The 21,999-nt window shown below is 38.9% G+C and overlaps 6 protein-coding genes across 6 annotated transcripts; 4 read left to right on the top strand and 2 right to left on the bottom strand.

The window, feature by feature from the left end:
* Positions 1-289: 289 nt before the first annotated feature.
* On the top strand, positions 290-1,879 carry BO79DRAFT_213479 (uncharacterized protein; the record flags this gene model as incomplete). The annotated part of the gene is made up of 11 exons (XM_025683208.1): positions 290-386; position 425; positions 505-527; positions 588-607; positions 738-960; positions 995-1,030; positions 1,206-1,243; positions 1,368-1,373; positions 1,474-1,505; positions 1,755-1,808; positions 1,843-1,879. The coding sequence occupies 11 exons, from the start codon at positions 290-292 to the stop codon at positions 1,877-1,879; spliced, it is 567 nt and encodes a 188-aa protein (XP_025544724.1).
* A 2,090-nt stretch (positions 1,880-3,969) lies between these two features.
* On the top strand, positions 3,970-5,557 carry BO79DRAFT_27100 (uncharacterized protein). Its single transcript, XM_025687326.1, has 3 exons — positions 3,970-4,289; positions 4,346-5,161; positions 5,213-5,557. Exons 1-3 carry the CDS (start codon positions 4,126-4,128, stop codon positions 5,298-5,300), a joined length of 1,068 nt encoding a protein of 355 aa, XP_025544723.1. The 5' UTR covers positions 3,970-4,125; the 3' UTR covers positions 5,301-5,557.
* Positions 5,558-8,346: 2,789 nt separating this feature from the next.
* Positions 8,347-9,996, bottom strand: BO79DRAFT_234750 (serine hydrolase domain-containing protein; the record flags this gene model as incomplete). The annotated part of the gene is made up of 5 exons (XM_025684408.1): positions 8,347-8,543; positions 8,603-8,878; positions 8,933-9,010; positions 9,083-9,514; positions 9,597-9,996. 5 exons carry the CDS (start codon positions 9,994-9,996, stop codon positions 8,458-8,460), a joined length of 1,272 nt encoding a protein of 423 aa, XP_025544722.1. The 3' UTR covers positions 8,347-8,457.
* A 149-nt stretch (positions 9,997-10,145) lies between these two features.
* Positions 10,146-11,963, top strand: BO79DRAFT_27082 (acetyl-CoA synthetase-like protein). The gene is made up of 3 exons (XM_025687311.1): positions 10,146-10,212; positions 10,275-11,536; positions 11,603-11,963. Exons 2-3 carry the CDS (start codon positions 10,295-10,297, stop codon positions 11,867-11,869), a joined length of 1,509 nt encoding a protein of 502 aa, XP_025544721.1. The 5' UTR covers positions 10,146-10,212; positions 10,275-10,294; the 3' UTR covers positions 11,870-11,963.
* A 6,596-nt stretch (positions 11,964-18,559) lies between these two features.
* BO79DRAFT_268333 (uncharacterized protein) lies at positions 18,560-19,090 on the bottom strand (the record flags this gene model as incomplete). The annotated part of the gene is made up of 1 exon (XM_025687118.1): positions 18,560-19,090. One exon carries the CDS (start codon positions 19,088-19,090, stop codon positions 18,656-18,658), a length of 435 nt encoding a protein of 144 aa, XP_025544720.1. The 3' UTR covers positions 18,560-18,655.
* Positions 19,091-19,433: 343 nt separating this feature from the next.
* BO79DRAFT_268330 (flavin monoamine oxidase family protein) lies at positions 19,434-21,167 on the top strand (the record flags this gene model as incomplete). Its single annotated transcript, XM_025687117.1, has 5 exons — positions 19,434-19,632; positions 19,690-19,758; positions 19,806-19,952; positions 20,014-20,864; positions 20,919-21,167. 5 exons carry the CDS (start codon positions 19,434-19,436, stop codon positions 21,165-21,167), a joined length of 1,515 nt encoding a protein of 504 aa, XP_025544719.1.
* Positions 21,168-21,999: the final 832 nt, after the last annotated feature.

Genomic DNA, 21,999 nt, shown 5'->3' with positions numbered 1-21,999 from the left:
CCTTCTCCAAAGCTAACTAGTACTACTAGGCAGGTAGTACATAGCTACCTCGTAAAACCCCATACATACAAACATACATAAATAACACCATCAATACTAGCTCCATACCCGGCCCCCACACACCCAGTGGATCTCCACTACACCAACATCTCACCATTCCACTAAAGGCAGGAGTTCTGACAGCCCCCTCGACATTCTTTAGGTTCCAGTTCAGTTGTGTTCGGTGCTCTCCGCGGCGCTGGGACTGAATATCCCGGCCTGCCTGCACCATACAAAGAAACACTGAATTATGATTGGGCCCATGCTCTTCCCCTTTCCTACTACCCCTTCCCCTCTCCCTTTCCCCTCTTTTTCTGACCCAGACGGAGATTGGTGGTCGGTCAGCTGTGTGTGAAGCTTACTGACTGATTGATTGATTACTGAGGGTATGTGGTGTGGTGCGGTATTCTGTATGATTGCTTCTTTTTTGTTTCTGTTGTAGTAATATAAATTAATTATTTTCAGCCCTGCAGATTACGGGTTACTAAGTAAGGTAGTTTGGCTGGCTGGCTGGCTGACTGTGAAGTGAAGTGCTGATTGTCTGATAGATCGAGTCCAGTGTACCCGGGTGTGTGGCACCGGGGTCCATGTTTTATTGTTTGGTTTCCGGATATTCGGTACGATGCTGAGTAGAGAGGAGTACGAAGTTGATAGTTGACGGTCGGCTATCTTTATAACTTATCTACTTACTATCTAAGTACTCAATTGTCACTTGGCTACGACGAAGTACCTCCGGTCGGCTTTCCCGACTCAACAACAAAAGCTCCCTCAAAAGCAAGGAGTATCAAAACCAGAACCACGGTTCCAACAATAAGCATAACAACAACACCACCATCATTATCATCACTATCGAACCATGTGTCCACAACAACAAAGATAATCCTTACTTATTTACTTTACCCACCCTCCAACTACTTAAAAGTAAAGTAGAGTAACTGTACAAAACACAAACCAGTGGAGCAAACCCAACCCTCCAAGTTCACGCAATCCGGTAGGTTCATATTTCTCCGATCTACTCCGTCAGGCGCTCTCAGCTGCAAGTTAAAGTTCTTCCGTTGCTTCATGTTTTTAATTCTTCACTACTTACTGACAAATTCTTATCGCGCTACTACCTTTTCCGCTTGTGTATATTACATACATACATACACATACACACATACTTACAGGGTCGGTGCTGATTACCTTGCAAAGGAATGAATGGCAGGTAAGTAAGTACTTATCTAGCGTGTTGAGTTGGCGCCTACACTGCAGCAGAACAAGACAAGCTGCATGAAGCCGTTGCCGTTCCTAATTTAATTTTCTTTTTTCTTTTTGATTTTCTTTGGTAGGGTAAGGTAGGAATCGTGGTGTGGTCTGGTGTGGTGTCATGCATTATGCAATGCATGGTCTAGCTGTATGGATGGAATGCTGTATTTACATTGAGTAAATAACTAGACCAGGCTGTCGGGATACCTCGGTATGGAGATGTATGTACTAAATCACTATGGTTTCAGCGTTGTGTGATGAGTTGGTGGTCAGGGAGGAGAGTCTAGAATTTCCGGGCGGGTAGGACTTTACTTAGTACTTAGCCTACTTTGGGGGTTAGTTCGTTGTGATTGAGTGAGTAGATAACTTGACTGTTAGAGATGTCTACAATATTGGGTTTTATTTTGTAGTAGTTAAGGTAACCAGAAAATGGGAAGAACTGTTAGTTGGTCCTTTATTTTCCATCCTAGGGGAATGTCCAGAATTATTGTCACACCAGAATTTATGCATGAATTGTTGGATTAGTAAGTTGGGATAGTCGTTTGTGAACAACACCAGTCGAGACAGACACTATGATGACACTGCAATTCCTTAGAGTTCTCACTAGGAATCGGTTCCCGGGTACAGTTAATATAATATAAATTGGTAGGTCTTGCTCCTGAGTAGTCTTCTTCTATCCTTCGGCCGGATCTTCGGTCGAAGTGAGTTGAGTCTCAGCTCAGGAGGTATTCCATCATGGGGCTTTCTGATTGAACGGTGCATCGCTATTCTGGCGTGAAATTGAGGGAAAAGCATCCCCCAATGATTCATTTCATCATGTTGCCTGCAGCAGGTTGTCTGATCTAGGCGGCACCGCCATCTACGTAAAGGCTTCTTTCTCTATTTGCTGGAAATCAGTTGTCATCCTCTCCAGTCCATGCACAGAAACGTTTTTGGTAGCCCTGGGCCGTTAAGAACTGACCACCATGTACTCTGTACTTAGAGCGTTGCTATTATTCCCATCACTATCGTCTTCTTGCAGCTTCGTGGCTGTTGGGGTTATGTGACAAACTGTAAAATACACGGGCTTTGGTTGTCTGAAGCATATCCCGGAAAATACGCGGTAGTTCTGTTTGGTAACCGCTCACTTTTTCCAGCTGACATCATCATGAGCAGCAGCATCCGATTCCGACCACGCGGATATGAAAGGATGTCATGTTCATATTCATTCCTATTTGTTGTAAATTACTCAAGATCAGGAGCATCGAACTGATAATATTTCCGGATCAGCAAAATACAAAACAACAACACATCTTCCGGCGCGACCTTCTTCAGACCCGCGGGCGAGACGCGGTGGGTTCGGGCATTGTTCCAGAGTGGGTAGGGTGCCACGGCATTAGACTCCATCTTCCCTCCCCCCCCAAAGCGCCCCGTCGCATCGGTTCGCCCGCTAGTTGCTGGTCATCATGCTGCATGAGGATGTAGAGGCGTATATCAACCAACCAGCTCCTGACCAGATTGGCCTATCGGCAAAACAGAGACGCACGGCTTTGCCTAATCGGTCTTGATTCTTGATTCTAGCGTTTCTGCTACTTCTTTTACTTTACTTCCTTTGTTTCCCGCTCGGATCGTGCTGCTTCCTGCCATGGTAATTGATCGTTGGTTTCTTCACGGAGAACAGACAGTCGATTTTCGATAGGAGCTGGGTATGGAGTCTTTCTAGTGAGAATAGACTGGGTGGCTATAAGTGGGTGGGGGGGGGGGGAATTAATCCATAGTTTTGACTTTGTTAGTAGAGGCTCCGGTTCATGTCAATGTTTGGTCCGTTGGTGTCCTTAATAAAGCAGAGGTGAATCTAGAAGGTGCATATCAATGCAAGTAGGGGAAAAGAAGGAAAATAAATGTAAAATAAGAGAATAAAAATTAAAGAGAGCAGAGGGAAATTAAAATAAACTGAAAATAACCACAACGGTATAGAAAAGAGTGTCGGGTGAGAAGCCATGTGCCATACTTTGTTACTACTTTAGGCGCCTGCCACTCATACTTTTACTTACTGACTGTTACTTTACATACAACTTCCTTACCCACCCCCCTCTCGCTCGTCCGGTTCCCCCAGAAAGTCTGTTCGGCTTCTATTTGACGTTCGGCTCGCGCTGGTCGTTGCCTTCTTTTTATCTTCCTCTCCTCCCCGTCGTCAGTCAGTCGTGAATCTTCAGTTTTCCACCATCTTGGCCGGTGACTTTTGTTCCGCTCCCAGCGTGCAAATCCACCACCTCTCCACTGCAACCACTGCAACCCATCCTTTCACAACGTCACCTCCCCTTCCCCTACATACTTTACACACCTTATACTTTACATCGGACATCTCATCCACGCCCGGTCCACAGGATCTGACCGCCCTTCCAGCCAATCACCCGTTGGATTTGCCCCCAGGCTGTTCCAATTCCCTGCGACCCTTCCTGTTGGGTTTTCTCACCCATCTCACCGTCTTGTCGGGTTGTCCCAAGCCTACGGTTACGGTACACGCCCGTGCGACCTGCCATACTTAACCGGTGGCTCCCTCGTTTCCCACCTTATTCCACCCACTTTGTCGTTACCCCCCCCCAATCTGGGTAGTCGCTCTTCGGCGCTTTTGCTTCCCAGAATTCCACCATCACCGCCATAATTACTCAACACCATCCCTTCCGATTCCAGCTGGTATGAATTAATCGCGCCCACACCAAAAGTGTCTTTACACTGTTCGACCTTTTCCGACACCGCCAAAACCGTCACCCGCCTTGTCGATGTCGTGCGACGCCACACATGATCTGATTTAAATACGACCGGCAAGCAATAATAAAGATCGACTATATTACCGGAGAAATGTCGACTCAACAGGACCCCAACCCTTCCAATGAAGGCAAGCACGATGGCTTGTCCAAATATGTTAAGCGCATGAAGATGGCTTTGAGGAGGAGCTCGACTGTCCGGACCACCTCGCCCGTCATGCAGAAATCAAGAGAGCCCGAGCCAAGCCAAGCTCCCGCGTATGTTCATCGCCGAGTAATTCTGAGTTACTTTGTGGCACTGACTTGCATTACAGTCCTCAACGTATCCCGCAGGCTCCTACCGTCAAAGCTACACCCGATGCGACTGTTTTCACCAACTGGGGCGCCATTCAAGAAGAGAAGGCACGGGCTCTATTTGCGAAATACGGATTGACCCTGGAGCCTGGAGAATGGAGGTCCCCTAGCGATACGACCGTGCAGCGTGTTGTCAGACCCATCCGGATGCGAGTCCGCCGTACCTGCCATCGCTGCCAGACCACCTTTGGCCCGAACAAAGTTTGTGTCAACTGCCAGCACGTCCGCTGCAAGAGCTGCCCTCACCACCCGTCCACCAAGACCAACGACCACCGGGACGACACCCAAGCTGCACTCCAGGCCATTGTCGCGCAGAAACTGCACAAAACTGTCCCTGTGCAGCACAAACCCAAGCAACCTCCTCTTACGCTACCTTCGCGCACCGGCGGCCAGGATGTCATCCACCACCCGACCCGACAACGAGTCCGCCGTACTTGTCATCAGTGTAGCACTGTATTCGCTCCGGATGCTACGGAATGCAGTACTTGCCAGCATATTCGGTGCACAATGTGCCCTCGCGACCCGTGCGTCCACCCCAGACCAATTGCATTTGTTGAAGGCGTCTGTACTAATGAACTCAGACCTAAACTCGGCAAATACCCGCATGGCTATCCTGGAGATGTCGATGCTCCCGCAGAACCTCCTGCACGGACGTGGAAGAAGGCGCGGCAGCGAGTACGCTATACATGCCACAAGTGTTCGACATTGTACCGATCGGGAGAGAGGAATTGCTCCGGTTGCGGGCAAGAGAAGGGACCTGAAACAATACGAGATCCGTAAGTCATACATCTGCTAAGGTGGCCCACGCAGTTACTAATACATCACAGACCCCGCCGAGACAAACCGAAACCAGACCCCGAAATTGTTCGACGGGTTGAAGAGCGATTGGCAAAGGTCAGGATCAGTACTGGGTAGATAGTTGGCTGGTATACAATCAATCTACTTCGTTTTGCAGCGCAAATGGCAAGTCAGGCCTACACTGACTGCCAAGCTGCGTCTGTTCACTTACGTGCTCGCACCCCTACGACAAGAATAGCAGTCCAGCAAGCTTTACCTCTGCAGCTCGAGTGCCACAAGGCACTGAGATGCAACGATGGTTGGCGGACCTAGCATTGTTTGGATCCTGATGTTACTCTGTGGCACCTGATTCTTTCCTGGTTACTCCCTGTTGTGTAATCTTCTTGTTATGCTTAGTTTGGACGCCGTGGCGAACCAGCTGAACGGTGGCACAATGCCCTGCAAACTAAGCTGAGCAGGAGCCACTAGTCAGCCAGCTGGTCGGGAAAGGCCAAAGCCACGGGTCAACCGGAGCCACTTGTGGTCCCAACTTAAATGGCACGGTGGGAATCGGTACGCCCCGCTGCGTATGTTAAATGGCCGTTATCAACCAATAGCCAGCAGCAGTAACGGTATACTCCGTACCTTGGCCTTAAGTTGAGGGATCCAGACCCCCCCGATGAAAATGATGGCTGGCGTGGGATCGAGCAAACATCAGCTTGGCCTCCTGAATCCTTCCAGGGAGTACCCAGCTAGCTCCACTGCCCCGCAAGAATGGGTTGATGTTGGCCGGGTCCGGTTCCCGGCGCTTTGGCGTTGTCTTTCTTCTTCTCATCCGGCAAGTTGACTGCACATCGCATGATGCACGGGGGGTAAATTCTCCTATAGTAAGTCTGTAACAGTGTGTATGACAGCAAAGCTCTCTTGGCTTGATTGGAATTGTCCATTGGGCAGGAAGTACTTTTTCCTGTCACTCCAACTCCCGGTGACTTGGTTATCCTCTTCCGAGCACTGTGCATGAGGACTGATGGATGGATGCAGAGACTGCCCACATCACATCCCTCACGCGGTGTGTCTAGTATCTACTAACTACTTACTAACCTGATACTTCATCAAGTTGATCCAATTTCCCGGTCCCAGCAAACCGGAAACCCGATAAATTAAAAATGAATAAATAGCCCCTACGTACTAAAATAAATTATTCGATACGTACGTACTGCCAATGAGGCTGGCGATGTGTTACCCCTGACTCGCGCAGATACGGAGTAGATTTTTTTTGTAGTGTCGATTGTGCAAACGCCGACCAAATCCCGTAAGGAGAGGAGGATTCGGCCGGATAGCGGATGTTCATGCACGGATCATTCATGGACGTTTGGTGGGATGGTAAGTAGCAGTGTGGTGCTAGTTAGTAGTAGTAGGTAGGCTGTTGGAGGGGAGGGGTTATAGTGCTTACTTATATTATGAAGATTATTCATTTCGTTAATTAATGTGAGGAAATTATCAGCTAATCTACAGTTGTGTACTTGTACAGTGTACACAGTGAAGGAAGGAAGTGGGTCTTGGCACTCACTCACTCACTCACCTCTGTAGATGGATAAATAGATACTGTGTAACGTACTTATCTTACCACAAGACAAAGAAATATATGTGTATACTGTATAGGTACTTCTTCTCTTTAGGTAGGATACTATCATCATATTAAACCAGGAATAGGGTCTACTATTTATTCCCCACAAAAATGCAGGTAGACGGTAGTCTCGCTGTGCCAAGGACCCAATGCGGAATGCCGATGCATAAGACGGTATGTTAAGTTACCGGGATGGGTGAGTCCAAAGTGGTGGAATTACTGTAAGTAAGTAAGTTGACCCGTTGGGTTGGGTTGGGTTGTTGGCGTGGCCTGGTGTGTAGTGTGGTGTGGTGTGTGTGGTGTGAGTGAGGGGGTGTTGTGCCACCAGCAGCAAGCAGCAGAGTATTTACTCTTTCGGCATTGTGCTGGTCTGGTCTGTAGGTTATATTCCGGGTGTTATTATTATAATTAGCAGTGGGCATATGTACATCTTTCAATACAATTTGGGAAAGAGAGATTGTATGGAAATGTGTATTTTCAAAACAAGTAGGGATTGATGTTGTTTTTGCATTATTTGAATTAATGTATGGTGCAGATTTAATTCATAACTTATACTAGTACTCAATTTCATACAAATAGTTTTGCTTTACATCATTCATCCCCCTAAGTACTAGTAGATAATAAGTACCAGGTAACCCAAAACCCCAAATCAGGATCAATCATAATCCAGCTGTCATATCATATCCCCCCCACACCCACCCTACTGTATACCCTCCCTTCCCAAAAAGGTAACAGACTACCAGCCGTTACGCTTACCCCGAACAGGATAAATCCCCAATCCCCAATGCTGATCTTCCCTCCACTCCCACACCCCATCTCTTTCCCTATTCTTCCTTCCTTCCCGATATTAACATGTCATCTCATGACTCGTTAGAGTCCCTGGGAGGAGACAGAATCCTTCTCTAGTGTTATTATCTATTTGGCGATCTACGCTATTGCTGATACCTAAAGTACTTAGTACTTAGAGGTAGGATAAGCAATTCAAAGATACTTTCTTTTATAGAGAAATAAATAAATCAGATTATTGGGTCAATAGTAGCTAAGATTATTTACTAATATATTAAGATTCTTAATTTTCAATATGAACCTCTTTAAGCCTGTACACATGTATAGAATGGATTTATTTAATATAATAAATTTTAAGCACTAGTTTGATAAAGAGATTAGAGCAAGTATAGCTGTTTTCGATTGGATGAAGAATATCATACTGCTGGGACAGCTTTCTGAGATAGTGGCTGAGAAAAGTCACTGTCGCGTTTAGTGATGACATCAAGTTGAAAGTGCTGTTCTATTGAGTTAATAAGCTCTTTGTAGATAGTATAAGTAGAAAACAGCTGGCTTGATTGAGTACTAGCTACGTAAAAGCTTCACCTTTGCTATCGGAAACTGTAATACATTCTTTCTCATTCACCAATATTGTGATGGTACGTAGTACTAAGTAGCACTAGAAGAATACATCGTTTCAAGGTAGACAAACAAAATTATGTCAATCAGAGGCTGGAACCGAGAAATACCAATTTACTCCAACTATGAATTCAGCTTGAAAGTTATTTTATCCATGAATGTACTTTGTCGCGAGCCTACTCTAACCATCGACTTCAATAGGATAACATGAGTAAAAACAGCGATTAGTGTCCATACATCAAAGTATCCAAAGCAGGCACCTTATCAATGGCACCCGCCATCTTCTTTGTTAGAAAGCCCGTTATAGATAATCTTCTCCACACTTTCAGAACAATTGATGACCTCAAGATCTAGTAGTCAACCTTTAGTACATAAGGTTCCAGCTCGCCTGAAATAGACCGTCACTTACCTCCATAAGGAAGTATCTGAGATGCGATAATGCCGCCGATTCCATTCGTACGATCGGCAAACCAGAAGAGATTTGCTAGTCCCTCCCAAGAACCTGATCCTGCAGCCCTTCCACTGGGCCTTTCGGTGTGGCTTAATGAGAAGGATAGGCCCCAGCCCTCTGTGAGGTCTTCTGAACAGGGGATTAGCGGACAAGGGTTCGCGAGTTCCGGTTTACCCGACGGTGTGTACTCGTTGCAGTATCGTGGCATTGTGGGGATTTGGTCTGTGAATATTTCTATGAAAATTCAGTTAGTAGATAGGACTAGACTTGGAGAAATCCTGATCCTACCTTCTACTGTTTCCGAAGTAACAATTTTTGCGCCTGTATGAGGGCTTGTTCCATCGTTAAGAAGTGCTGCGACGATTCCTATTTGAGGGGACAGGCATACACGGTAAGCCCCCAGCAACGCCCAAGTCGAAAAGGAGTAGAGATACGTACTGCAGAACTCAAGTGGTTTCCCGAAACAACCCGCTCCTCCCATGCAAAAGCGGTCTTCCTCTCCGCCTGGATTTGGAGGGAGTAACGGATATCTATAGAGGTGATCCCTGACGCTCAACGTCCCATCCTTGGCCCGTTGATGCATAGCAGCCAGAGAAAGTTTCATTTCAGTCGTGGGAAAGAAGCTGATGTCTTTGATACCCAGCGGCTGGTAAATATATAATTGAAAATAGTCCTCGAGCGATAAACCAGAGGCTCGTTCGACAATAACGCCGGCCCAGTCTAAACCAACTCCGTATTGGAACTTCGTGCCAGGCTGATTGACTAACGGGCGATGAAGCACATCACTCACATTGCCGGAAAAGTCATCGAGCCCGACCGGCCGTGACCAGTCACGTAATTTGAGATCTTCAAAAGCATATCCAAAACCAGCTTTTGGAATCATGATGAAAATGTTAGCGGGAGTTTGTCAATGGGAGAAATGGAAGAAATGGAAGAAATAATCTTATCCTACATGTATGATTCAGAAGCATTCGCAGAGTAATGCTCCGTTGCTTCGGCACCAAGTGAAACTTGCCGTCTGCAGTACGTTCAAGCACTTGAACATTTCTGAGCTCGGGTGCAAGTGACTCAAGCTGAGCACTATTGTCTAGCTCGAGTGTTCCGCGCTCTACCAGCTGCATGCATGCAATGCTGGTGACGAGCTTAGTGCAGGATGCAAGCCAAAATATGGTGTCCATGGTCATAGGAGAGTTCCCATCCAGAGATGTTTTGCCAGAAGCATGACTGAAAATTGTGTTTCCAGCCCTGTTCACAGCACAGTATACAAGCCCGGGGATTTGTGGGGAGACACCATCGGTTCGACTGTCTATTTCGGCGCGAGCAGCAGCATCAGCGGCTGCCAAAAGTTGCATGGTTACTATTGACGAGATTGAGTCTCCGAATGGGATTACTGTGGCATGCTCTTCTCTGAGGGATGTTCCTGCCGGATGGAGAGTACAAGTTATCCTCAATTGTGAGTGCGTGACTCCCGAACAAAATATACCTAATGAGGAAGGTGGGCCGGCAGTCACATCATTCCCGTTTTAGTCTGTGCCAAAGGCTTCCGATGAGGATATAGAAATCGTAAGGTGAGGCTGATAATCGCGAATATAAATTCCTTTATCTCAACTGTCAGTGAACTGACGTTAAGCTACCTTCATTTATCGAAACATGGCCCCCGACGTCATGACTGTCGCCTTCAAATGGCGGGAAAGACATCCCGGCCAACCACACCTTGACAATATGCTCCAATACCATGATCTTTACAAGCAGTCCATCGAATCACCGTCGCAATTCTGGTCAAACCAGGCCCGTGAGCTTCTGTGGTTTACTCAAGATTTTCATACCTCTCATATTGGTTCTTTTGAGGACGGGTATAACGCCTGGTTCCTTGGAGGCCAACTAAATGCTTCCTTCAACTGCATTGATCGACATATGATTGACGATCCGGACCGCGTTGCCATCATATACGAGCCAGACGACCCTAACCAGGTTGTTAAACGAGTGACATACAGAGAGCTCCTCGGCCATGTCTCAAAACTGGCTGGTTTCCTGCGTTCTCAAGGAGTGAAAAAGGGCGACATCGTCACAATATACATGTCAATGGTCCCGGAGGTTATCTATTCCCTCCTCGCCTGTGCTCGGATTGGAGCAGTTCATTCGGTTGTTTTTGCAGGATTCTCAGCGGCGGCCTTACGGGACCGCATCGTAGATGCCAATTCAAAGATCGTTATAACAGCTGATGAAGGCCGCCGCGGTGGAAAATCAATTCCAACAAAGCACATTGTTGATGAAGCACTCAAGGACTGCCCTTGTGTTTCAGCTGTATTAATCTACGAGCGGACGGGTAGCCAAGTGCCTTGGGTCACTGGCAGAGATTTCTGGTGGAATGAAGAGCTTCAAAAATTCCCTACGTATATCTCGCCAGAACCTATGGACTCGGAAGACTGCCTCTTCATGCTTTATACGTCCGGTTCAACTGGAGAACCTAAAGGTGTCCTTCATAGCACGGCAGGATATCTATTAGGAGCTGCAGTGACGGGGAAATACGTTTTCGACGTTCACAAAGACGACATATTCTTTTGTGCTGGAGATATTGGATGGATCACCGGCCACACATACATGGCATACGCGCCTTTATTGCTCGGTTGCACGACAGTTATATTCGAAGGAACCCCTGCCTATCCAAGCTACACGCGATATTGGGAGATAATTGCCAAGCATGCCGTGACACATTTTTATGCTGCACCCACAGCCCTACGGTTGTTGAAGAGGTCAGTCAGCAAGGAAGATGTGGCAGGATTTGACACGTCGTCATTGCGCGTACTTGGGTCAGTTGGCGAGCCAATTGCTCCTGAGGTCTGGAAATGGTACTCTGACTTCATGGGAAATGATAAGGCTTATATTACCGATGTGAGTTCTGGCCCCCTAAATCTAATTGTGATTTGCGACTGTATTCTGACAGCATGCTACTTTCAGACATACTGGCAAACTGAAACAGGCTCCCACATCATAGCAGCCATGGCTGGTGTCACTCCAGTGAAACCAGGGAGCGCCTCCCTACCGTGTTTTGGGATTGACGCAGCTATTCTTGACCCGGTAAGCGGAAAGAAACTAGAGGGGTACTCAGTGGAGGGTGTTCTGGCTATTAAGCAGCCTTGGCCTAGTATGGCCCGAACCATTCGTGGGGACCACAGGCGATACATGGAGAGCTATCTTGACGTTTACAAGGGTTACTGTGAATGATGGTGGTCACATGACCCAAGGCCACCTCTTTATCTCTCCTCTGGTGATACGTCTCTTTCTGTTGGCTATATATCTCAGAGCCACTGATCCTGCCCGTAACTAATAGGTTATAAGTCTGGTAAGCTTGAAAAATAACTAAATATATTAAAAATCATTAATTTTTATTAATTTTTATTAAAAATAACTGTATTTAAATTAATATTTATTAATTAAGATAATTATCCAGTGCTAAGACATGTCTGAAAACAAATTATAATAATATAATAATTCTATATTTAAAATAAATATTATTCTAATCAGATTATACAGATAAATCCATAATAATATTAATTAAAAAATAATAATTATTATTAATAAATCTAATAAATCCAGCATAACTACTAGCAGCTGATAATTAAATAAATTAGAATAAAAGAACTTTAAATAGTAAATTACTAAATATTTTATCAGATTTTAAAGATTAATTAACTGGAAAAGAAAATTTTAAAATATAATAATTTAAAAAATATAATAAGCTTTAAATTCTTTATTATATATTAATAATTAATATTATAATTTCCTGACTGGCTGTAACCAGTACTAATTATTAATTATAAAAAAATTAAAATATTTTTATCTTCTCCTAGTTAACTAGCTAAATTTTATAAAAAATATTTATAAAATTATAAGATAAAAATATTAAAAATTACTATACTAATAAGACATTTGATAAAATTAAAAAAATTATATTAAATAAAAGATTTAATAAATATAAGATTATTATATTTAAGTTTTATAAGATATATTAAAATTAATATTTAATAATTTTACAGTATATTAATAGCTTCAGAGAAATCTTTAATTTTATTTAATAATTAATATATAACTATCCAGCTTATTTTACTGTAATTATTTTATTTATTAATATATAGTCAGACTTACTGGGATAATATAATATAATTAAAAAATAATTTAATAATTTTAATAATAGTAAATTTATTAATAGCTAATTCTATAAATTATATATTAAGATTTTAGAAAAAGTTAAAACAGTAATTAAGATAAATAAAATATCTGTAAATATAATAATAAATTTATTAAATATAATTTAATAAAAAGACCGCAGAGTAAATAATAAAAATTAAAATAATAAATTAATAAATATTTTTAAAGATTATAAATGCTGGCCACCCACAGATATAAATAAGAATAAATAAATTAAATAATAACTTATATTCTAATTTATATATATAGAGAAACTCTGCTTTTATTATATATAATATTTATATAATATTTTTATATATATATATTTAATTTTAATTAAATAATAAAAGAAATAACATTCATAATCAGGAATCTTTATTTATTAATATAATTAATAAATAAACTAGATCTAAATAATAATATCTCTAAATCTTTTAATAATTAAAATAAATACTTAATTAGCCTATCTGGAACTTCTAGTATAATTTAATATTATTATCTACTATGATAATATATTCTAATTTTCTAGTATAATAATAAATATATCTAAATTAATCATGAAGTCTAAATAATTATAAAATATTAAAGTTAATTAATATATTACTCCAGATTTTATATAATTTATTAATTATCAGGATTTTTATTCTAATAAAAAATTATATAAATATAAAATTTCTTATACTGGACAGGGCTAAGCTATAAAAATTAAAATAATATTAATTAAATTTAATACTGGACATAATTAATTTATAATAATTAAAAATTAAATATATTATAATTTAAATATATAGTTTAGTATCTTAAGCTAAAATTAGATTAAGAAAATATATAAATACTAGTTATATTTAGATTAGATAATCTAGAAGATTAGAATATATAAAATTATTATTTATTTTAATATAAAATATAATATTCTTTTTATCAAGATTTTTAGAAATATAAATATTTAAGTTATAACAGTTAAGCTGGACTTATATTTATTATATAAATAATTAAAATATATAGGAACTTCTAGATTAAAAATAATAATTATAGCTTATAAAGAGATTTAGATAGAAGATATTTTAAATTTTAATTATAATATATATTTTTATATTAAGTTTAAATATCTAGTCTTCTGTATTCTAATTATTATCTTAATTAATTTAATAAATTTATAAATTATAGATTTATAAATCATTAAATTAACAGATTATAATAGATTTCTTTATATATTTATTATAGTTAATCCTGTAATCTAATAATCTGAAGTTTATTTTCTCTAAATAAAGTCTAATATAATCTAAAATCTTATTAATTTTAATAAGAAATATAAGAATATGACTGGATATAATATATAAGACTAGAAAATAAATAATAATAATAAATTTTAAGACTTTAAGAAATAAACAGAAACTGAAAATATTAAGATAATAATAATTTTATTTTATATATTAAAGACTAATAGTTCATTTAAGTATTATAAAGAATATATTAATTAAACTACTTATATTATAATTATTAATGTAGGCTTACTACAGGAATTTTAATTTTTTATAATAAAGATTATAAATATAATTATTAACTAATTTTTTTATATTAATAATTCTAGCAGGAAATCTCTGATCTAAAAATAATAAAAATATTATAATATTTTAAATCTTAAATTAATTCTTAATTATCTATAAATCTATAGATACTAAGCTTATATTTATATATTATAAACTAATTATATATAATTAATAAAGATAATAGAATATATTAATATTAATTATTTAATTAGATATGAAGGTGATTATAGTTATATTTTTAAAATTTAGATTTTTAAAAATAATTAAATTTACTAATCTTGAGATATTAAGTTTATTAAATTAAAGATTTATAAAGATAATAAAAATAAATTAAATTAGATTATTCTTCTAGGAGGTGCTCTATAATCTAATTAATTAATAAAGAATAAAATATATTTTTATTATTTATTTATATTTTTAAAGTAGTAGCAGGTAGTATTTATTTTATTTCTAGTTTTTAATTTATTTTTATAAATTCTGATACCTGTTCCAGCTATATTTATAAATTAAGAATTATTAATATAAAATTATATTTAAATATTATTTTTTATATTAAGAATGCCGGCTGCGCCCTGAATATTTTAAATTTAATTATATAAAAAAAACTAATTTCTAATAATATAAAAATATATGGAATAGATTAAATAATTATTAATAATTTTAATATATTTTTTAATTAAATAGTAGAAATTAGAGACCTGTATATCTTTATTAAATATATTAAATAATTTAATAAATATAGATAGACCTAAATTAATAGATATTAACTATTCTAAATCTGTAATAATTATATTTTTAAATAAATTATTAGAACTAGCTAGAATACTTATTTAATTCTATTAGTTTCTAATATTATAGATTTTATATAAATAAAATTTTTATCTCCAACCAGTATTACTGAGATTTAATTAATTTTTATATTTAGTATCTAAATCTTTATAAAGATAAGAAAAATAGAATTATTTATTTAATAAAAATATTATTATTTTTTTAAGCAGAGGCCTAGAATATTCTAGATAATAATTTATAATATCTGATTTTCTATAAATCCTAATATTTTAAGTAATTTTATTAAAAAATATAGAAATCTAAAGCTAAGCTCCTGTATTTTTTATAATAATTTAAAAATTAAAATTTACTGAACTCCAGGAAATACAATAATATATATTATTATAAATAATAAAAGAAATCCTATTAAAATAATATAGAAATAATTAAATATATTTAATAATAAAGCCAGGATTACAGATTATTAATATTATAATTTTATTATTTTATAAAATAATAATAAAGTCACCTCATGTAGACTTATAGTATAAAGCTATAATTATAAAAATTAAAAATTTATTAAATATAAAGATTTATTAGATAATTTCTTTTTTAATAGATTACTAGAATATTTATATACTTCTAAATAAGTAAATTTATATTTTAAAAGAAGATACTGATAGCTATATTATATATTTTAAAATATAATAAGTTATATATAATAATTATTAGAAATTAGAAGAGGATTTTGATACTATATATATTCTAGTTATTTTTAAAATATTAATAAAAATAATATTAATTATAATAATTATCCAGAAGCTAGTAAGCCTAGTATAAAAATAAATTAATATTATAATTATTTTCTTATATAATATAATAGATAATTATAAAATCTATATATACTAGTTTATAGATTTTAAATAAAATTCTAATAATATCTGTCTTCTGTAACAGATCTTATATAGCTTATAATAAATAAATTATCTCTAGAATAAGAAATTTAATTAATAATTTTAAAAAATAGAATTTAAATTAATTATAGAAAATTTATATATCTATTTCCAGGGATCTGTAATTATTATTATTTATATTAATAATTTTATTCTTACTAATTAGATTATTATAAATATTAATAATATTACTAATAATATATTCTAGTATTTCAAGATTAAGTACCTGGAACTTCTAGTATATTTTTTAGATAATATATTAATTAGAAATAAAAAAGTTAAAATAATAATTTTTAATTAATATTTATATATAGAGGATTTACTAGTTTCTTATTAAATAAATAATTTTTTATTTTAATATATATTTATAAATTTAAATTATTAGAACTACTGTCCAGAGGACTTAAGCTTTAATTAAAAAAATATTAAATAATATATATAATTACTTAATTAATTAAATTAGTTAAATATATAAATATAATTAAATATAATATATACTATCTTCTGTCTTTAATATTAAAATTATATATTTTTATTATTTAATATTATAGTAGTAAAGAATCTTCTGTATTATTTAATAAATAATTATTTTAATTTAATATTTATCCTCAATCATAAAGTAATACTTAAAATTTATATTAATATTATTTTCTAGAATTATATAAATAAAAAATCTATAAAATCTTATATAATCTTTTACACGGGCTTCCTAGTATTCTAGAATAATAAAAAATAAATAATAATTATAAGTTTATTAACTCTAGTAAAGTATATTATATTTAATAAGATTATTAAAGAAATTCTTTAAATTAAGAAACTGGTATAAGTACTTGATTTTATTATTTTAAAAATAATTCTAGTCTTTATTGATTTAGCTAATATACTGTTATTTATAGAGAACCTGATCTTTGCTTTAAATAATTAATAAATTAATAATTATTTACTATTTATTTAAGATTATTATAAAGAAAACTTATTAAAAATTATATACATAGATAGTACAGAGAATCCTGTAAATAAATTAATAAAATCTTTTAATATTATTAGTTATTAGAAATTTTATTAGATAATCTACCTTATTAAACAAGCTTAATAATAAGATATATATTATAGCTTACTATTTAAATAATTAAAATAATATTATAATATCTCAGGGTCTCGTGCCCAGGAGAATATATAAATAATAATAATTATATAATCTAAGATTACCTCTTTATCTCTCCTCTGGCGACACGTCTCTTCCTGTTGGCCACGTATCTCAGAGCCACTGATCCTGCCCGTAGCCAACAGTTACTATGTACATGAATACTCACAGATAATCGGGACGTCAAGAATGTTACTAATGAGTTTCAAAGTTCACCGGAGACGGCGCGTTTCGTGATTTCGACGGCCACTTGTGGATTAGAGGCCGTATCGACGATGTTATCAATGTCTCTGGCCACCGGTTGTCCACGTCAGAGATCGAAAGTGCAGCTATCGAGCACGGTAAGTGACTCACAACCCATACGTTGGTAAAATAAGTGGACGCAATGCCAGCAGGCAACTGATGAATCATTGGTCCAGGAGCTGTGGCGGAAATCGCTGTAATCGGTGTCGCGGATGACCTGACAGGCCAAGCAATCAATGCATTCGTGTCGCTCAAGACCTTAGACAAACCACCAGAAATTGAGAACGAATTAGTGCTACAGACTAGACGATCAATTGGTCCCTTTGCTGTCCCAAAGAAGGTGATCATTGTTCGCGAGCTTCCGAAGACAAGAAGCGGCAAAATTGTTCGCCGTATCCTGAGGAAGATAGCGAGTGGCGATACTGATTTTGGCGATACCTCAACGGTATGTTCAGTTGAATGCTATTTCCGGTGAAGGTGCTAACTTGTCCAGCTGGCTGATCCGGGAATTGTCAACGACGTTATTCAAGCATTTTCTCGGGGCGTGAAGAGGGCGCCTCGTCCTTGACGGCTATAGGAAGAGAAGACGTTGTTCGAAAACTCCGACACGAGGGTGTTAATGTTTCGTATAGAAATTTCATCTTATAAGAAAACTGCTGTAAAGAGCGATCGTTAAAGATCCTGAATTTACTTCACTACAGACTAGATCAGTCTATCTTAGTATCATAAAAAGGCTTTGCCGATTATTGAATACATTTCTCTTCAACCCCCCCGCCTTTTCCTAAAGATGAAAAAGAAAAATAATTATAAAACAACCAGAGTTAGGAGTGTAAATAGACCAGGACATTGGAAAAGGTATGTATATGAGTTAGATGAATTATATATTGAGAATATACATTTTGTATACCAGCTTTAGAAAATAAGTTTATATTATTATAAATCTACTAGAACTTCTTAATAATTATATATAATGTCCAGCGGGAAACTTTCAAATGGTGTCATCTAACTAGGATTAGAGCTCAATAACATAACGGACGGTTACAGTAGTGATGGAATAAAGAAGTGAGCACCTGCAGAGCCAAACCACAAGCCCACCTCATCCTGCAACGATTATTGACAGAATAGAGAAGCAACTGCAGCCTTCACCCGCATCCCACCACCAAACTCAGGCATCATTAAACAGCACTGCCTCCGCAACAATCTCCGCACGCATACCAGGCACATTTATCTCCTTCACAATAGCAGTAGCCCAAGTAGGGGTAGCATAGGGAAACCTCTGATGGAAAATACGCTGCATGACAGCTTCATCCTGGGCGCTTGTCAAATAGCTGACGAATTTATACGCCTGGCAGAGTCCGGTTGTGATTCCCGCATGCTTCAATGCTTCATCGAGACAGTTGAATATAGCTTCGAACTCGGCTTCAGGGGAACTGTTGACGAGAGCACCGGTTTTCAAATCGAGACCGATATGGCCGGTAGTGAAGACGAGGGAGGTTGTGGGTGAGACGGGCACGGTGGCGGTTGTTGAGAGGGAGGAGGGCTTGAGGCAGTCTCCTACTGGACCTGGGAGGTTTTTGTATGTAATTGTTGGAGAGGACATTCTAGTTGAATGATGGGATGATGTTGGGTACCGTTGTTGTGAGACTTGTATATATAGTTAAGGGGGAACTGATGAATAGTATATGAAACGTAGGCATGGGAAGAGCAACATGTTGAATTGATATATACATATGACATCTACTACAAGGCTACTAGAATATGGTATATAATACAAAAGATACAGTTGTACCAGTCTCGGTTGCCTCTTTGGGTAAAAAACCAAGAAAATGACAGCTAAGGATTAAAATAACTTACTCGCCCGTGTGGATCTTCCGCTTGCCATCCCCAAGTGCAATTCGACACATAGTATAGCACTTCTCTTGGTTCTAACATCCCTAGCCACTATGTCGTTCCCAGTAAGGAAAACCCAAGATGGATATTCTTGGACCCGTGCGACGGGAATGCGAAAAGGGGGCCTTGTCTGTAGAGGCGTGGTGGAGCCTCGATACAAGAAAATCACTCCCGCCGGGCACAGTTACGATGCAATCGTTATTGGCGCGGGCTATGCCGGTCTTATGGCTGCTCGTGACTTGACAGACCGTGGTATGTTCAAAGTAAATGCAGGCTCTCTGTGAGAGGTCTGAACTAATGTTGTGATAGGCCATTCGGTGCTAATGCTCGAGGCCCGCGACCGGGTTGGCGGTCGCACGTATACAGTGGAAGCAGATGGTAAATATAACTAGCTGGTGTCAACTTATAGGGCTGACTGCAGACAGGAATAAAGTACGAAATGGGTGGAACTTGGGTCACCCATCATATGGCCTACTTGTTCAAGGAGATGGTTAGGTACAAAATGGATCGTGATCTTCTCCTGACCCACCACCGCGAGTATGAGAATGACTACTACACTCTGAATGTCCCAGGTACTTTCTAAATTCTGTCTAGTGATTGTTTTGGATGGCAACGACTTACATGTTGACGTAGGTGCTGCTCCCCGCAAATTAACCCACGAAGAAGGGGGAAAGATCGCTTCCCGAGCATGGGACATCTTTGTCAACGTGGATGGCGCAAACTGTCGTCGGATCTGCCCGCTGCCACACGCACAGCTAGAGAACATCATCACAGACCGAAAGGAGGTTGAGCTCTACGATAAAATCTCCTGCCGTGACCGCTTCGAGAAAATCAAACACTTGCTCACGGCCGAGGAAGCCGGGGTTCTGGTTGCCATGCTCCTTCACATCTCGGGTGGGAGCATGGAAAACTCTAGTCTGTGGGATATGATTCGCTCTCATGCTCTCATGTCGCATAATTCTGAGAATTTTGGGCCCATTTGGACGACCTTTAAGCTCCGTGAGGGCCAGTCAGAGCTGGCGAAGCGAATGTTCGACGACGCTGTGGCTCATGGGCTTGATTATTCTTTCCAGACTCCGGTACAAGCGATACGTGACAATGGGAACGTAGTTGAAGTGCAGACAACTGCTGGAACGGTCTACCGGGCGCAGCGACTCGTGTCCACTATTCCTCTCAACGTCCTTCATACTATTCAGTTCAGCCCCCCGTTGTCTTCCAAGCGAAGGGAAGCTCTTGAAATTGGACATGTCAACTTCATGACCAAGATCCATGCAGAGGTGGAAGGCTCAGGTCTGGCATCTTGGAACGGAATGCGGTATCCCAATCTGCTCATGTTTGGCTACGGCGATGGGGTTACCGAGAACGGAAATGCACATATTGTTGGTTTTGGAAAGGATGAGAGGGCAAACTACGTCCCCGAGCGTGAGCCTGAGCGGACTGTTGACGCATTCAAGAACCTACATCCAATGGAAGTGAAAAAGATGGTGAGTGAAGATCTTGTCTCGACATTAATCTACCACATGGCTAATGCTGGTCAGATATTCCACAATTGGATTACGGATCCTTGGTCGTTGGGTGGACCAGCCTGGTGGCGGCCAGAATATATGACAAAGTACCAGGAAGAATTACAGAGTCGTCATGGGAATGTGCTTTTCGCTTCGGCAGACTGGGCTCATGGTTGGAGAGCCGCGATTGACGGGGCTTTGGAGCAGGGCTGTTTAGCAGCGCAGGACATCGCCGCGGAGATCGAGCCAAAAGCCAAGACCACTATCAAGGCTAAATTCTAGACGAGATATGGGCGGGTGTTTTTCGACTCATTTCCAGCGAGGGCGGTTATCCACCCCCTCATGCGAAGGCTCATCCCATATCGTCCCGCTTTCCTATGAATATTGACCCAATTACGGAGTAGTAATCCAACCTTTATTTACCAATAAGCATTCCTCGGTAGCCATCTTGATTGCAAATGTGAGAGGACATTCTTACCTCACAACCGACGGGATTTTCCCGGCTTGATTGCCATCCATGGCAAATTGGCGGATCTCTAGCATCGGAATTGACCGGTTGTCCAGATCGTATCAATATGAGGCCTAACTCAACAAACAAGCAAAACGCCCTAATTACCTCGGCATAAGGCAACGGCCAGACAGGAATTCAACAAAAGTAGGATTCACCTATTCTACCGTAAGTTATACCCTAACCGGAAGGCGGGGGGAAGATGCGACTCTACTGCTCGCTGAAACTTCGGGGCTGGCATTATTACCCGAATAGGCAGCCAAGGCAGCGACCCGCTTCAGTTGCCTGGATTGGTTGCACCGATATAAAGCGGGATGGACCATAAGCTACCTTTGATTATTCCTTGCTGGATACTTATCTGGCACCTTCTTTACCTTGCTTATCTTTGATTCTTCTCTCACAACTATTTCATATCCGACCATCCTTAGTGGCTATTCGAAATGGCGGCAACAGAAAAGCGCCCCGAGATTATCGAACTATCCCGTGGATTGCGGGGTATCCCACAATGTGAAGACTACGAGCGTATGATTTCAGGCATGATGTAGGTTAACTCCTATACTGGTAAAACACAGAGCCGGGGATATAGTGATGCTTAAAGACGAATGT

The sequence above is a fragment of the Aspergillus costaricaensis genome (assembly GCF_003184835.1).
Source record: "Aspergillus costaricaensis CBS 115574 unplaced genomic scaffold BO79scaffold_2, whole genome shotgun sequence".
Taxonomy (NCBI): domain Eukaryota; kingdom Fungi; phylum Ascomycota; class Eurotiomycetes; order Eurotiales; family Aspergillaceae; genus Aspergillus; species Aspergillus costaricensis.
Note: the sequence above shows the minus strand (reverse complement) of the source record. Positions and strands in the feature narration are given on the sequence as shown.

Bases quoted from the DNA above. Each gene is read 5' to 3' on its own strand.
- BO79DRAFT_27100 (XM_025687326.1), top strand. From the start codon at position 4,126: ATGTCGACTCAACAGGACCCCAACCCTTCCAATGAAGGCAAGCACGAT. The intron at 4,290-4,345 runs GTATGTTCATCG...CTTGCATTACAG, and splicing joins GAGCCAAGCCAAGCTCCCGC to TCCTCAACGTATCCCGCAGG. The intron at 5,162-5,212 runs GTAAGTCATACA...AATACATCACAG, and splicing joins CCTGAAACAATACGAGATCC to ACCCCGCCGAGACAAACCGA.
- BO79DRAFT_27082 (XM_025687311.1), top strand. From the start codon at position 10,295: ATGGCCCCCGACGTCATGACTGTCGCCTTCAAATGGCGGGAAAGACAT. The intron at 11,537-11,602 runs GTGAGTTCTGGC...TGCTACTTTCAG, and splicing joins ATAAGGCTTATATTACCGAT to ACATACTGGCAAACTGAAAC.